The sequence below is a fragment of the Cryptomeria japonica genome, chromosome 1 (genome assembly GCF_030272615.1).
Source record: "Cryptomeria japonica chromosome 1, Sugi_1.0, whole genome shotgun sequence".
NCBI lineage: Eukaryota > Viridiplantae > Streptophyta > Pinopsida > Cupressales > Cupressaceae > Cryptomeria > Cryptomeria japonica.
Window position 1 is genome coordinate 98,333,402 of NC_081405.1, and position 16,203 is coordinate 98,349,604.

The 16,203-nt window shown below is 36.8% G+C and overlaps 2 protein-coding genes across 8 annotated transcripts in view; both read right to left on the reverse strand.

Moving 5' to 3' along the window:
- LOC131041905 (uncharacterized) overlaps positions 1–8,628 on the reverse strand; it is a 170,194-nt gene extending 161,566 nt beyond the window's left edge. For 4 of the 7 annotated variants that reach the window (XM_059210242.1, XM_057975143.2, XM_057975141.2 and 1 more), the window contains exons 1-3: positions 8,212–8,528; positions 8,051–8,112; positions 7,903–7,953 (exon numbers count right to left, since the gene is read on the reverse strand). In XM_059210242.1, the coding sequence (XP_059066225.1) occupies positions 7,903–7,953; positions 8,051–8,112; positions 8,212–8,290 (192 nt within the window). In that variant the 5' untranslated portion in view covers positions 8,291–8,528. Of the gene's footprint in view, positions 1–7,902; positions 7,954–8,050; positions 8,113–8,211 lie in introns of all 7 variants that reach the window. The other 3 variants (XM_057975140.2, XM_057975142.2, XM_057975139.2) reach the window with 3 other exon arrangements.
- Positions 8,629–12,958: 4,330 nt separating this feature from the next.
- On the reverse strand, positions 12,959–13,384 carry LOC131856523 (uncharacterized mitochondrial protein AtMg00860-like). Its single transcript, XM_059208345.1, has one exon. The coding sequence runs from the start codon at positions 13,382–13,384 to the stop codon at positions 12,959–12,961; it is 426 nt and encodes a 141-aa protein (XP_059064328.1).
- Between the last annotated feature and the right edge of the window lie 2,819 nt (positions 13,385–16,203).

Sequence of the window (16,203 nt, forward strand, 5' to 3'; positions counted from 1 at the left end):
CGAATCGACAAGATTGGTTCTCAGAGTACATGCCTTTCAATGATTCCATGATTTTTGGAGTAGGAGAAGAGTTACCATTGTTGGCAAGGGCAACATTCACATTCAATCTAGAGGGAGAAAATTGTTATTTCTCAATGTATACTATGTTCCAGGCATGGAACTAAATCTTCTCTCAGTCAGTCAAAATATGCACCATCATTTGAAGCTAGATGTCATCTTCAGTGCACACAACTGTAGTATTGTTGACAAGGAAACGCGCACCACAGTTATTGTTGGCCTTGAGGATCATAGTCTTTATAGACTTGTTCACACTAGTGATTCTCAGGAGCATGCCATGGCAGCAAAAAGTTCTTCCATCAGCACTCTCTGGCATCAATAATATGGGCACCTGAATTTTCACTATCTCTCTCAATTAGCTCAGGAGGGTTTGATTGTTGGGTTACCTAAGATTCAATCACAAAGTCAAGGTGTTTGTGGAATTTGCCAAGCAAGAAAGTTGCATCAGACTCCTTTCTCACATGGCAACGCTTGGAGAGCCTCCAAGGTCTTGCAGCTCATCCATGCAGATGTCTATGGACCAACTAACACTGGATCAATCACTAGAGCCAAGTATTTTTTGTTATTCGTCGATGACTTCAGTAGAAAAATGTAGGTGTTTTTTCTTAAAAACAAGTCCAAAGTGTTTCCTGGATTTCAAAAGTTTAAGGCCTTAGTTGAAAAAGAGTCAGGGTGCCCCATCAAAACTCTAAGGTCAGATAATTGGGGGGGGAATTTTGTTCTACTGATTTCTCCAACTTCTATGCACACCATGGCATTAAGTGCCATCTTACCACACCCTACACTCCTTGGTAGAACAGTGTTGTTGAGCGAAGAAACCACACAATCGCTAAAATGGCTCAATCTATGCCTAAGAAATTTTGGGCTGAAGCAATCTATACTACAGTGTATCTTTTGAACTAGTCTCCCACACAGGACATTAAGAAGATGACCCTGGAAGAAGCTTGGTCTGGGAGGAAGCCCAAAATCAGCCACGTGAAAGTGTTTGGCTCTACTACTTATGTTTGGATTCTAGATGCAGAGAGATAAAAATTGGATTCCAAGAGCCAGAAATTGACATTCACGAGCTATAGTGACAACCATAAGGTCTATTGACTGATTGATTTAGACATTGATAGTCTCATATTCAATCGAGATGTTTTTGATGAAGGAGGAGGGCCTTTTCAGCTCTCTTCTCCTATTTTTTGTTTTAAAGATCAGCTTCTCAAGGCTAAGGACTTGGGTGTTCGACTTTCCTTAGCTCCACCTGAAGGGAGGGATTATGTTGATTCTGACACAGAGATTGTTGATTCTCCTTAGCAAGATCTTGTTCCACTAGATTTTCTTTAGGAAAACCTAGATCAGCATCCAAATGATTTTATTTCAGACACTCCTACCCATGTTGAGCATCCTGAGTTAGATACAAGTGATTCTACTCACTGGCCTAAATGGTGGGAAAAGACCATTGGTGTTGTTCGTGATGATGAACTTGTTGAGAGGAGATCTTCTAGAGGCAAGAGCAAAAAGAACAAAATGAATGTTGCTCTCATGGCAAATCTTCAGAATATTTATGAGCCTCAGACTTATTTTGAAGCACGAGGAAACCCTGAATGGGAGAAGGCTATGGAAGTTGAACATCATAGTCTTCTCAAGAATGCATGGGTTCTATTTGATCTTCCACCTAGGAAGAAACCCATTGGCTGCAAATGGGTCTATAAAGTCGAGTATAAGGCTGATGGAACTCTTGATAAGTACAAGGCTCGATTGGTGGCTAAAGGGTTCTCACAAAAAGAGGGCATCAACTATGAGGAGACATTTGCTCCCACAGCCAAGATGAGCACCATTTGGCTTGTTCTAGCCATTGCAACACAGTTTGCATGGAAGCTCCATCAAATGGATGTCAAGAGTGTCTTCCTCAATGGTGAATTGGAGGAAGAAGTCTATATGACGTGGCCTCAGAGTTTCAAGGTTGCCGGTAAAGAACACCATGTATGCAGACTGGTAAAAGCACTATATGGCCTCAAACGGGCTCCTCAGACAAGCTACATAAAATTTGATCAGTATTTGGTTGGACAAGGCTTTCAAAGGAGCCCTTCAGATCCCAACTTGTATGTTAAGAATACTGGTAGTGAGATTCTTCTTCTTGTCATCTATGTCAATGACCTGATCATTTCTGGTAGTGCAGCACATTTGATTGAGCAAATCAAATAGAATTTGTGCCAATCTTTTGATATAACAGATTTGGGACTTCTACATTACTATCTCAGTGTAGAGGTTTGGCAAAGTAATGGCAATATCTTTATTTCTTAGTCAAAGTATGCTAGAAGTTTGCTAGATAAGTTTAGGATGAATGATTGCAAACATTCATCTACACCTATGGAGAAAGGGCTGAAACTATTAGCCAAATCAAATTCACCTGTGGTGAATGAATCAACTTCCAAGCAACTAGTTGGCAATCTCATCTACCTCACAGCCATTAGACCTGATCTTAGTTATGTTGTGAGCTACATATCTCGCTTCATGACAGCCCCTAAGGCAGAACGTTGGGTTGTAGCGAAATGTGTACTAAGATATGTGAAGGCTACACCTGACTTTGGCATTCTAAACAGCAGAAGCAAAGATCCTTGGCTGATTGGTTTTACAAACTCAGATTGGGCAGGTTTTGTTGATGGCGGGAAGTCTACTTTTGAGTATGTCTTTAGTTTGGGCATGGGTGCAGTCACATGGACCAATAAGAAACAGCAAGCGATAGTTCTTTCCTCAACTAAAGTTGAATATCGGGGAACTGTCAAAGCAGCAGGTGAGACAGTTTGGCTTCGAAGGATGCATTCTGAAATGCAAATGTCTCAAGCAGGTCCTCCTCCCTTATTCTGTGACAATCAAGGGGTGTGGAAACTTGCCAAGAATCCAGTCTTCCATGAACGCACCAAATGTGTTGAGCTTCATTGTCACTTCATTCGACAACTTGTAGAAGATGGATATATTTAGTTGCAGTATGTTCCAACTAAGGATCAAGCTGCAGACATTCTCCCCAAGCTGAGCCTAGACAAGTTTGTAAAATTTAGGGGGCAACTTGGTGTAGTTGATAGAATGACCATTAAGAGAGGCTATTAGAGTAATATTAGAATATTTCTTATTTAATGGTCACTTAATGTACTTTAATAAGTTTAGCTAGTTTCTATTTTCAATTTCAGTTTACGATTGTTTCATTTAGAAACGTCATCTTTGTAATTGCTTTGAATGGAGCTTTGCATCTCCATTATTTAATCAATCGATTACCATTTCAGTCCTATACACTATATGCTCTCACCTTGCCCATCTCGAGAACTAGGTGATTAGAAAGTGTAAGGGCATTGCATTGTATCTCATTTTTTATTGAAAATTTAAAAAAAAAATATAGGGTAGTTATTCTAGACTATTACTCCAAAATTTCCAAAACTTTATCCAAATGTCGTAGATGTTTATTCCATGTTTTGTTGTAGATCAAAATATCGTCAAAGAATACTAAGACAAACTTCCTCAATTGATTTTTGAACACATGGTTCTTACATGATTGGAAGGTAGTAAGAGCATTAGTTAAACCAAAGGGCATAACTAAAAACTCAAATGTCCAAAATGACATCAAAAAGCAATTTTTTGTGCATCCTATTCTCTCACCTATATTTGATGATACCCAGGATCACAAATCAATTTTTGAAAAGTACACTACTCCATGCAATTCATCAATTAACTTATCAATTATAGAAATTGGATAATTGTTCTTTATAGTTTTCTTGTTTGAATCTCTTAAATCTATGCAAATTGGCATGGTTCCATCATTCCCTTTCACTAGGATGACTGGAGATGCAAAAGGACTAAAAATTGCCCTAATATGACCCATCTCCATAATCTCAATTGTTTTTTCAATTCCTCCTTAAATCTTCTTGCATGTCTATTAGGAGTAGTAATTATTGGTTTTACTCCAATTTCTCATTCAATTATATATTGAAATCCTCTATCAAATGGCAATCTTGGAAAAACGGCGTTGAAGACCATGCTATGCTTGTCCAAGAGTGTTTGTATGTCCACATGATAAGCTCTCTTATATGCAATAGCTGTAGAAGTTACTAAACATTGTACTGTACATGCTACTTGTCCATTCCTAAAACACCTCTCTATTTTATTTGTTGATACAACTTTAGAAGCTCCATTAGTCATGCCTTGTAGCACTACTTCTTTGCCTTCTAATTTGAAACTTAGCTCCATAGTTTGATAATTTTGAGTAAACTCTCTCAATGACTGTAGTCATTGTACTTCTTAAACCACATCAATTTCTCCTATGGCCACCACATAGAAGTCATCTCGCATCGTGTGTTTGCCAGGTGCAATCTCCAATTGTTGAATTCTCTTGGTACATGGAATGGTAAAACCATCAATCACTATAACATTGAATCCCTTAAAATCTTTAGTTTGCAACCCTCTTCTAGCAACCAACCCTTCATTAATACAATTGTGCGGTGCTTCACTACCAATTAGAACTGCAACTTTGTGTCCTTGCCAAACTCCCCATACTCTAAAAGGATGATATTTAGGAGCACCTGGTAATGTTGCAAATGCACTATTTGGATGTCTACCTTCCTCTTTTATCTCAAAACCAAGTTCACGTTCTTCAATTTTTGGCTCAGATTCTTCCTCCTCTAAATCCTCATCGAGAATTACTTATATGTAATGCACTTGACCTTTCTCATGCATTGGTGTCTAGGTTCCCATGGTTTTCTTTAAGAAAAACATAATTTGTTTCGACGGACCTCATTTTTGGTCACTTCATCAAAACTGCTCTTTAGTGGTAATGTCTTTTGTTGAGGAAACCCTTTTTGAAAAGGTTTTTTATTCTGCTCTATAGGAAGGGATTTCTAATCAAACTTATTCTTGGCCATTAAAGTTTCTCAATTCAAGCTCTTTTGAATCTTTGATAGCCTCCCTAAAGGTCAATGGATCAAATGCCTTAATTAAACCCTTGAGAGGTTTGGTTAACCCTTTAATAAAAAGGAAAATTAATCTTCATTCTATAACATCAAACAGCATTACCAATAATTGTTTGTATTCCTCCACATATTTCTGCATTGTTCCCTCTTGCTTTTATTGGGCCAACTCTCTAAAATGAACTTCTATTAAACTTTTCAATCAATATGTTACAAAACTCACCATATGTAGTTCAAAAGGTAGAAGTTGCAGCAGAGATTTATCAAGAACCTAATGTGATGCTTACAGAAGAAGCTGTGAAAATAGAAGAGTTGCTCGTGTCGAGTAAAGATGTAGCGGAGCTACCTAAGGATGTTGTAGTGACAGCGAGAGGTGATGAAGAGGACATTGCAAAAGTAGAGGTAACATTTGATTTTGCTACATTGTGTAAAGTTGATTGGAATATTCAGAAGATAGTGGATACAAAGAGTTGTCTAGTTGCAGACTTATATGGGGATATGGTATGTTAGCGTGTGCAAGCAGTAGAGGATAGTGTTGGTGAGATTTGGCAGAGGAGCACGATCTATGATGGATGGGAGTCCATGAGAAGGAAGAGGAGAAGAGAGAGCTATTGGTGGAGGAGGTCAGACTGCGATGGACATGAGTCCATGAGAGGGAAGAGGAGAAGAGAGCACCCTTGGTGGAGGAGGTCGGCGAGTATCCCAACTAAGTGTTGGAAGAGGCGAAGGAAGAAGACTTCTAATGAACTTGAAGCAGTAATGGAGTCTATTGTAGGTTGTTTACAACCTAAACAAATAGTTCAATTACTTAACCCCATTTTGTGAGCCTATGCTCACAAATTTCTTACTCGGTGTGTTTGGTGCAGGAGCACCCGGGCGGACAGGCTATCAGCACCACCCAAAAAAATTTCCAGTTAGTTTCTTTCAATTTTGGTTTGTCTTGTTTTGATTGGCTTCTCTCCATCAGTTGCAAAAATTCCATTTGAAGAGGAATCTACCAATGATCTTATGGCTACTGTCACACAACTTGTTGCATTTCATGTTAAGCACAATGCGGAACCAGAGGCAGTAGTTCAATCTCACAAATGCTGCTGTGGACGGATTATGGTTGCTTGGTAGTTACATATGTAAAATGTGAGAGCATAGACAAGGCTTGTGAACTGTTTGATAAAATGCCTCGTAAAGAATTAGCACATAGGAATGGTGCACAAACTATACGCCAAACTGCATCAAGGAAATATAACCACATATAGATTGCTGCATATATTAAATAAATTTATGGAAAAAGACTTAAGGAACTTTCAAACATAACCTAATTGGTGATTGAAAAGCCCTTCCACAACCCAAGTTAGCATCCTCCCTGCCTGAGCCAAAATGAAAGCTTCTGGCTAAAAGAAATGTGTTCCCATCAATTTGGACAGTTGTCTGTTTTCTCAACCTTTCGACTTCCCTATTTCAATTATTACACATTGAGAGGAAGGCAACTATATGAAAGGGCAGCCAATCGATTAGGAAGCCGATAAGCTAATCAAATACTGGTAGCAATGAATCAAGGGCAAAGAAATCGATTCCATTGAATATCGAACACAAAAAGGCATCGAAAGATAAACCATTTTGGCAGATTGTTAGAAGCCGATTTAAAAGGAAGGGCAGGCATTGATTGGACTAAAAATTGAGCAAACGGTGTTATCTTTGGAATTGGCAACACTTCGGCTTCCAAAAGAGAGGCATCGAAGAGGCTACGTGGAGAAAGCAGCTGAACAGAAGAAAGCAAGACCAATGAATGTGAAAGGGGCATCGAATGAAGATGAGAAGGCACTGAGGAAAGTTTAAAACGTCGAGGATTAAATGACATAAAAAGTAGAGAGTCGGCAAAGTAGAAGTGGGTAGGGGCTGCAACCAAGTAAGGCATTGCGGTTTGGAGTGTGTGGTCAAAGAGGACAGGAGCAGAGATTTGCACAAGGATGGCTGCACAGAGGAAGTGAGCATCAGACCAAATCAACAAAATATAAAGAAAGACCACCGTATAGCTGCTTAAGAGGAGAGTTGAGAAGTCAAGTGGGTGTGGGATTAAAAGAACAGAGGAATAAGAATGTATATGTGTGCATAGGGTGAAAGAGTTGTTTGCCTGTGAGTTGAGAGAGAGGCCAATGGAAGGCCCTGAATGAGGCAATTGATGTTTTAGGCTGCATATATATATTGTACATGTTTTTTGTATGGACAAACCCAAAACGAATCCAACCCCAAAAAAATTTAGTTGGATCCACAAACTTGAACCGGGATCCATACCGAAAACAACAGCTTAGTTGAAATGTGATAAAATTAGGTTTTAGAATACAAAAATATGATAAGCGTGGTTGTGTATATATAAATATGAGTAAGTGAGGTTAAGGAATATTCATATTTAAATATGAGGAGAAAGGTTAGTTATTGTTTAAATATGAATGAGGTTGTGGAGTGCTGAATTATGGATGAGTAAGGTTGGACGATACAGAAATATGGGTGACCCTGTGCAATATTGATCTATAGGTAACCGACATTGCAGATTATTGAATATAGGTGATTGTTTAAAATATGATAAGTAAACCTGTAGAAAATTGAAATATGATAAATGAGATTGGGAACATTTAAATATTCGAAGCAAGATTGTGCATATAAAAATATGGGAAGTGAGGTTGGGAAATATTCATATGTCAATATGATGAATGATGTTGGGGAAGGTTTATATATAAATGAGGTTGTGGAGTGCTTTATTATGGATGAGTGAGGTTGTGTTGTACTGAAATATGGATGAGTGAGATTGCTGGATACTCAGATATAGGTGAGTGAGATCGCTGAGCTTTGAAATATATGAAAGTAAATCAACAATTATATAAAACCTAAAATGAGAATGATGACTACTTACAAAGAAGTAGGGTCCCCATTCTTTGTCTAAATAATGTCGATCCTTAAAGAACTGCAATAAACACAAAAATCCATTTATATTAAAAGCTGAGCTTAATTTACTGTCTAAGTTGCATCATTGACTTAGCAAAATCGCAAACTAAACTTACTCTATTCTCGTGGCGTTTATAGAATATATCCCAGTATTTTTTCGCATCCTTTTCATATTTTTCTGCCAGAAAAAGAGGAGACTATGAAAAGTGAAAAATGGAGCAAATTAATACTAATGAAACATTATTATTATTACACCGATATGTAAATGAGTACAAACCTTTCCAGAAGGTGGAAATAACATCCGTGGGAGTGGAATAAATCTGTATTTTCTTATTTTCGCCCTCGCTGGAGGCCATGGTCGAGTAAATTTAAAACAAACCCTGATGCGATCACATTTAGAGTTAAATAAATCAAATCTTCAAGATTCATAGTTCTCCTTTAGTTTCTTTGTTTCTTTTTTACCTTTATAGCTCAAAATTAAACAACGATGAATGTCTGAATCAATTTGCAAAGTTTCAGAAGTTCAAATTGACGATATCAAAACTGCAAATTTTCAAGTCCAGAAAACAACTGGTCATATCACTTAGATAGGGCCATCACCTCTCAACTAGAAAGAGAGTGCGCGAGAGTTATTTGTAAAGGTGAAATTGTATATGCAGGTTTTTATGGGGGGTTTTAAATTATGTCGTTTCTTTTGAGTATTTATTTAAATTATAAATGGCGTAATCTGGTCTAAAGTTGAATTTGTTTTCTTAATTTTTTTTTGTTTGTCTTTATATATGATTTTTATTTTTATTTTTTTGGTAAATTGTTATTATGGGGTAGCACCCTTTTCATTAAAACACACCAAAACAAAAATAAGTATACACATTAGCAAAGGGAGAACAATCGGGTCTTAATATGTAAAGACGTAAACGCTTTAACTTCAATAAAAACACATAAATTCTTTAACTTCAAAATAAATCTATTTTTTCTTTAATAAATCTATTAGTTCTCTCAAATCATTCATTACTCACTTAATATCATTCAAATAAGGTCATTAAATATGCGAGTTCAATAATTGGAATAATCAAGTCTAAATCCAATAAATAGGTATGAAGTAGTATTCTTACAAAACTGAGTATCATTAGAAGACTTGGGCTTTCAAATGCCTTAAGCTAAAAATATACAAATACAAAATAATATACAAAAATGAGATAGATGCGTCCTTTGATCTTCAATCAATAAGCAATCTTTAGTTCAATCCTTAGAATGAAGACGAGAACAAGATTCAGGTGCTTTTTCCACCTAACCTTGAAGCATACGATTCCCTCGAATTCTTAGTCAAACAAGAATACCTGACCCTGCACGAATTGCTTAGCAAGAAGAATTCGACATGCAAGATGGAATCTTGGTGCATGCCTAGAATGATACATGCATTTTCTATTATTCTAACTCTTTTAAGAAACAAGCAAAATCAATACAAGGATATGGTAGAGAGTCATAAATACATCCATCTATTCCAATAGTCTGTAAGTTACTCGGCCAAGTATAATGTCATGCATAGCAATAAAGATAGTTTGGAAAAGCAAACTATACTCTCTAAACGCCATATTCGGCACCCGTCCCTGAATGTAAACTTTCCCCAAAACTCACAACAAGCACATTCAACCCTATATCATGCCTATTTCCTTTCAATTTACATCTTTAAATATATATGATATGCACTTTCTTTCACAAGCATTCATAGTTCAAATACAATCAAATCGTAGATTCAGTTTGCAAGTAACAATCAATCTTTTCAGTTTTAAATAAAGAAGGTGTAACACATGTATGCACATATTTGCATATATAAAAGAATATAAATATAAAAGTTATAAGTACATGTTCTTTAAATCTATGTTCCTAATATGGTCTAAGTATATTTTCAGCATGCGTTAACTCATTGTTTCAGTTATTCATCATCTATGTTTTGAGTTCTCCAATGGATAAAATCACATAATTCAAGTTTGGGTATGTTCCAATCACAGTATGGTATTTCCAGAATTTCAAGTTTAGGTATGTTCCAATTATAGTATGGTGTTTTCGGAATTTCAAGTTTAGGTATGTTACAATTACAGTATGGTGTTTCCAGAATTTCAAGTTTATATAAATATGTTATTGCATTGGAACTAACCAAATTTGCTCTACTTCTCATATGTTTGCTACAGGTTCTTTTGAATAATTTCCTAAGTTTGATCAGTTCGGCCTACCTTTGTATGTGATTCATGAGTCGATTGAGCAAATGACCTATCGGTTTGATATCAATTCTTCCTTACTCTTTCTTTACTGGTAATTTCTCACAAATTGGCTGAGAGTATCTTTCCCTCCTGCTCGCCTTGTGTGTTTATCATCTTCTTTTTTCTTCTTGGCTATGTGTTTTAAACAATGACTTATTTTCCTCTTATGCTGGCTCATGTTACCTTATTCCCTGACTTGGTGGGCTTTAACTCTTGGTTCATTAAATGTTTATTGTTTTTAAATCAGTTTTGATGGTCTGGGAGAGGCACGTCGCCCTCCATCTAAGGCTCATTACTCACCAATTGCAGTGGTGTAAGTTTTAAAGTGCCAATTTTGAATGAATTTCGGTTTACGCAGTCCCTTTATATTCGATCACATGTTGTTTTAAAAATGGTGTACATAACATGGTCGATGTTAATATTGACCCAATACATCAATGCAAAATAGTATAATATCAATGCATGTAATTTATTTCATGCAATTGATATTTGTCTATCATTGCATGGAATATATTACATGCAATTTGATGATCGATTAATAATATAATTTCATTTCATTATCCATCTGGTTCAATTTCAATTTCATTTCTATTTCAATCGCATCCATATAAATGAGAAATATATATCATTTTCCTAATTTTATAATTGCAACTAAACATAGATTAAAAAAAAAAGGTACGTGACATCCTTCCCCACTTGGAGCAGGCATTGTCTCGATGTCTTATTAAACATCAATAAGCAAATAGTATCTCAAATATCATGAAATAACAACCACACATCATATTCTCATCAAAACATAAACAAAAACAGTAGCATCCATGCTATCCAAGTTCACAACATGTGAATCAGAATCAGAGTATCATTGTATCATTGTATCTCATGCAATAAGAAAATACTAATCTATGAAAGTAAATGAGGAAATTGACGGTCAATCATCTCAGAATCCTCCCATGTAGCACTATTCTCAAAATACCGGTCCCACTGGACCTTATATTGAGTAAATTCTCTACTACGTAGCTTAACGCTATGCTGATCTAGGATTCAGATGGGCTCCACTAGCACCACCCATGCATCATGTACTTGTACAGATTGCCAATCAAGAATATGAGATGCATTGGGATGATATGGTTTCAACAAAGAAACATGGAAAACATTATGGATTTGAGCTAGAGCAGGTGGTAAAGATAATCTATAAGCAACTAGATTAATGACTTCCAGCACATCAAAGGGTCCCACATATCTGGATGCCATCTTTGATGATTTTCAAAATGAGATAGAGCTCTTACGAGGCTTAACCCTCAAAAAGATTTTATCTCCCGCAACAAACTGTCTGAAAGTCTTGTTTCTATCAACATAGCTTTTTTGTCTATTGGCTGCCTCCTTCAACCTACTTTTGATCAACTTCATCTACTCATACATTTCCTTGAGCATATCAGGACCAATGATGATCATATCTTTCATTTTGTCCCAACTAATGGGTGTGCGACACTTTCATCCATAGAGCGCCTCAAAAGGTGTCATCCCTAATGATGCATGAAATGAGTTGTTATAAGCAAACTCAACGAATGGCAAAAAATCCTCCCACCGATACTGTTGATCCATGCAGTACATCCGCGAAAGATTCTCCACTGTTTGGTCAGCTGTCTGAGGATGATATGTCAAATTGAAATTCAATCTAGTTTCCAAAGTTGCATTCAATGTTGTCCAAAACCTAGACGTCGTCCTGGTATCCCTATCTGATATAATGGTTTCTAGTACACCATGCAATCGTAATATCTCTTGCACAAATTTCTTCGCAAGAGTAAATGATCCATCCTTGAGATTCCCCGGTATGAAATATGCAACTTTTGTCAACTTATCAATAACTACGAAGATGGCATCATGCGTGTTCTTTCTCAAAGGTAATCCTTAGATAAAATCCATACTGATTACTTGTCACTTATACTCATGTATGCCATGTTGAAATAAAAGTCTTGTTGGATGAAAATGCTCAACTTTCACTCGTTGGCATTCCAAATATTGTGCCACATACTCTATCACACTTTTTCTGAGTTTAGGCCAAAAATACAAAGTCCTCAACTCAGCTACCATCTTCGTTACTCCAGGATGTCCTGAGTAAGGCATATTGTGCACCTCATGCAAGATCATCTTCCTTAAGTCTCCACCTTCAGGAATATTCATTCTCCTGTGGTATCTCAAAATGCCATCATGTTCCAACTCATATCCATCAAATCGATGATCTGAAGGATCTGCCTCCAAGGCTTGTTTGACCCTTAGGTAATAATCATCTTCAGGGAGATTTTGCAACACTTGTTGCATCAAATTTGACCTTGTCGTAACCATAGCAGATAGATGTCTTCTCCGGCTAAGAGCATCTGCTACTTTGTTTTCCTTTCCCTTGATACATTCAATACCAAAATCATACTCTCTTAGGAACTCAAGCCACCTTCTTTGTCTTGAATTAAGGTTAGGTTGTGTAAAGATGTACTTCAATCCTAAATGATCAGTCTTCAACTCAAATGCTTTCCTTAAGAGGTAATACCTCCACGTCTATAATGCATGAACAATAGCCCAAAGCTCTAAGTCATGTGGTGCATAATTCATTTCATATTGCTTCAGTTTCCTAGACTCAAAAGTAACCACTTTTCCTTATTGCATCAACATTGCCCCTAGACCTTCACCTAAGGCATTTGTAATCACTATGAAGTGTCCATTAGGATCCGGTATAGTCAAGACTAGTGTTGATGTCAACTTTAGCTTCAAAAGCTAAAATGCCTCTTCGCACTTCTCAGTCCATTCAAATATCTTTCCCTTCTTTCGAAAAGAAGTAATAGGTGTTGCTATCCTAGAAAATCCTTCCACATACTTCCTATAGTATCCTACAAGACCCATAAAACTTTTAACCTTTGTAACACTTTGAAGTGTTGGCCAATCTACAATTGCCTCTATCTTTATAGAATCAACATAAATTCCTTCAGCAGATATAGCATGGCCTAAATATTGCACCTTTTCCTGAAAGAAAGCACACTTCAAAAACATAGCAAAAAGCTTTTGATCTGTTAGCCATTGCAAGACTATTCTCAAGTGCTTCTTATGTTCCTCTTTGTTCTTGGAATAAATCAAAATATCATCAATGAATATAAGCACAAAATCATCCAAGTAATCTCGAAAGATACTATTCATAAGGTTCATGAACGGTGTTGGAGCATTTATTAGACCAAAAGGTACTACTATGAACTCGTAATGCCCATACCAAGTTTGAAATGTTGTCTTTGGGATATCCTCTTCCTTAATCCTAAACTAGTGGTATCATGATCTAAGGTCGATCTTAGAGAATATGGTAGCACCCTTCATTTGATCAAATAACTCATTTATCCTAGGAAAAGGATACTTGTTCTTAATGGTCACCTTGTTCAGCATCCTATAATCAATATATAATCTCAAGGTTCCATCCTTCTTCTTCACGAAGATTAGTGGAGCACCCCACGGAGATACACTTGGTCTTATAAAACCCTGCTTAAGCAACTCCTACAATTGAGCCTTAAGCTCATACAGTTCTGTGGTAGTCATTTTGTAAGGAGCCTTGGATTGTGACTCAGTTCCAGGTAAAAGTTCAATAGAGAAGTCAAATTCTCTCTTAGGTGGTAACTTTGAAGATCTTCCGGAAAAACATCTAAGAACTCTCTAAGAACTGGATAATCCTTAGGACTCTTCTTGGCATTATCCAAGTCACTTACAAGTATAAAAAAAAAAAAAAACATCCCTTCCTTTGAGCTTTCTTGAGTTGCATAGCTGAAACGTGTCTCAATTCAAGAGGCTTTCGAGACCCATGAACCTCAACCAGATTTCCATAATCATCTAAGCAACTAATGACTTTGTCCTCATAGTTTACTACAACTTTGTGCTCAGTTAACCAATTAATACCTAGGATCACATCATATGACCCTAATGGTTCTAAATAAATATTAACCTGAGTTTGGAAATTAAGAAGTTCTAAATCAATGCAAAATAGACATGAATTTACCCTCTTCTCTGCTTGATTTCCACACTGAACCATCCATGCATGTGACATATAACCAGGTCTACTAGGTAATTTATAAACTAATTTAGGATCAATAAAGCATTCAATAGCTCTTGTATCTATCTAAATAGAAACTGATTGACCAAAAAGCTTACTCGTCATCTGGATAGGTGAAGCTTGAAAGTTTGTCTAACAGTTGTCAACCGTTGCATAAATTTGATGTTGTGATGCTCCTTGTTGATTTCCTCCTCACTGAGTTGTAGAACATTGTGGACAATTAGAAGCATAATGATTTCCCCCACAATTATAGCATCTATCTCCAGGCCCTGAGTGTCCACCTGATGACCTGTTCCTGTTAAATTTTTGCCTGGTATTGGAATTAGAGAAGTTGGTGTTATTATTAACTTTCTTGTTTCCACCCTGATTTACTCCTTTTTCTTGAGGATTAGCTCCTCTTTTCAGATTCCTTATTTGTCGATTGTTGTTTCCCTTCTGATGATCATTTTTTTGGAAATTATTATTCCCAAAACCTGGTTTAGTATTCACAGTCTTCCTGAAATTCGCCAATTGTTGCAACTTTTGTTCTTGTTTAGTAGCTTTCTCAAAAACTTCATCCATAGTCAATGGATTGTGAATATCCACTTCAACTCCAATGTGAGTCCTCAAACCTAAGATGAACTTTCGAATGCATAATCGTTCATCCATCTAGTCATGTGGTACATACTATAGGAGATTAGTGAATTTCTCTCAGTATTATGTAGCTATCATACCATCCTGTGTCAGATTCTGAAACTCTATCATCTTCCTGTCGAAGAATAACTGAGGAAGCCACCTCTTCCTGAAAGACTACAAAAATAGTTTCCAAATGATATCACCAAGCTACAACTTCTTCTCAGATTTCTCATTGTCCCACCATGTCGTAGTTTCTCCAGTTAGTTGATAAGCACCCCATACTGCTTTAGTTTCATTCGACATGTTACGGAGTTCAAAATACTTCTCCATTTCAATTACCCAAGCTTCAGCGCCATCACTGATGGTCTTACCATCAAACTTGGGTGGGGCTATCTTTTTCAAATCTTTTTCCAGCTCCCCTTCAATCCTAGCTCGATGATCAAATTGTTCCTCACCCCTAGGAATTTCATTTCTAGGTTGCTCCTCCTGTCGAGGTTGTTCATTTTGAACCTCTCCAACCCTTTGAACTTCCTGTTCAATTCCATCCATCCTAGCATTCTGTTGATTCAAAAGATCAAGAATCTGAACAAGTCTTTCGTTCTCATTGCTTGATCCAGCTCCAGTGGTTTTAGAACTTATTGCAAATCAACAATTCCTACATCAAGGAATGTTTCTTTAGCCACTAATACATTTGGTCTATATTTCCGACAGAGGTTTCCGACGGAGAAGGTATATTGTGACCAAATTTGATTTTTTTTTGAAAAAATGCCCAAATTCGTCGGAATTCCAACAGTAATTTCACATTTGTTTTCAACGAAGAAGGCATTAGCAATGAATTTTTATTTTTTTTTTCAAAAAAGTGTCCGCGTTCGTTGAAATTTTGATGACAATGGGCATTACCTTAAAAAAAAAAGAGGGCAAGTCATTTGTGCATTCAATCTCGTGCAGGCTTCCATGTCGACTTCAACCCATGGCAAGATCAAACGACACACTCACCATTCGAGGTAGACTCTTCACCTTAATTTTGGATTTGCATAATGAGGAATTGTTGAATCTTCACCTTAATTCATTCATTGGATCTTCGGATTTGCATAATATTTGCATGAGGAATTTCGGATTTGCATAATATAGAGTAGGGAGAAAGGGAAAACAAATAGAGTAGGGATAAAATAATATATGCAGTAAATAACCCCTTGTTAATGGGGATGGAGCGATTAATCCCTTGACAAATCCAAGAAAGGGAATAGGTTGGTTTGTCCGGCCCCAAAGGCTGGTTCAAACTTAATTTGAAGTGTCAAGGGGACACCTTGTAATCTCA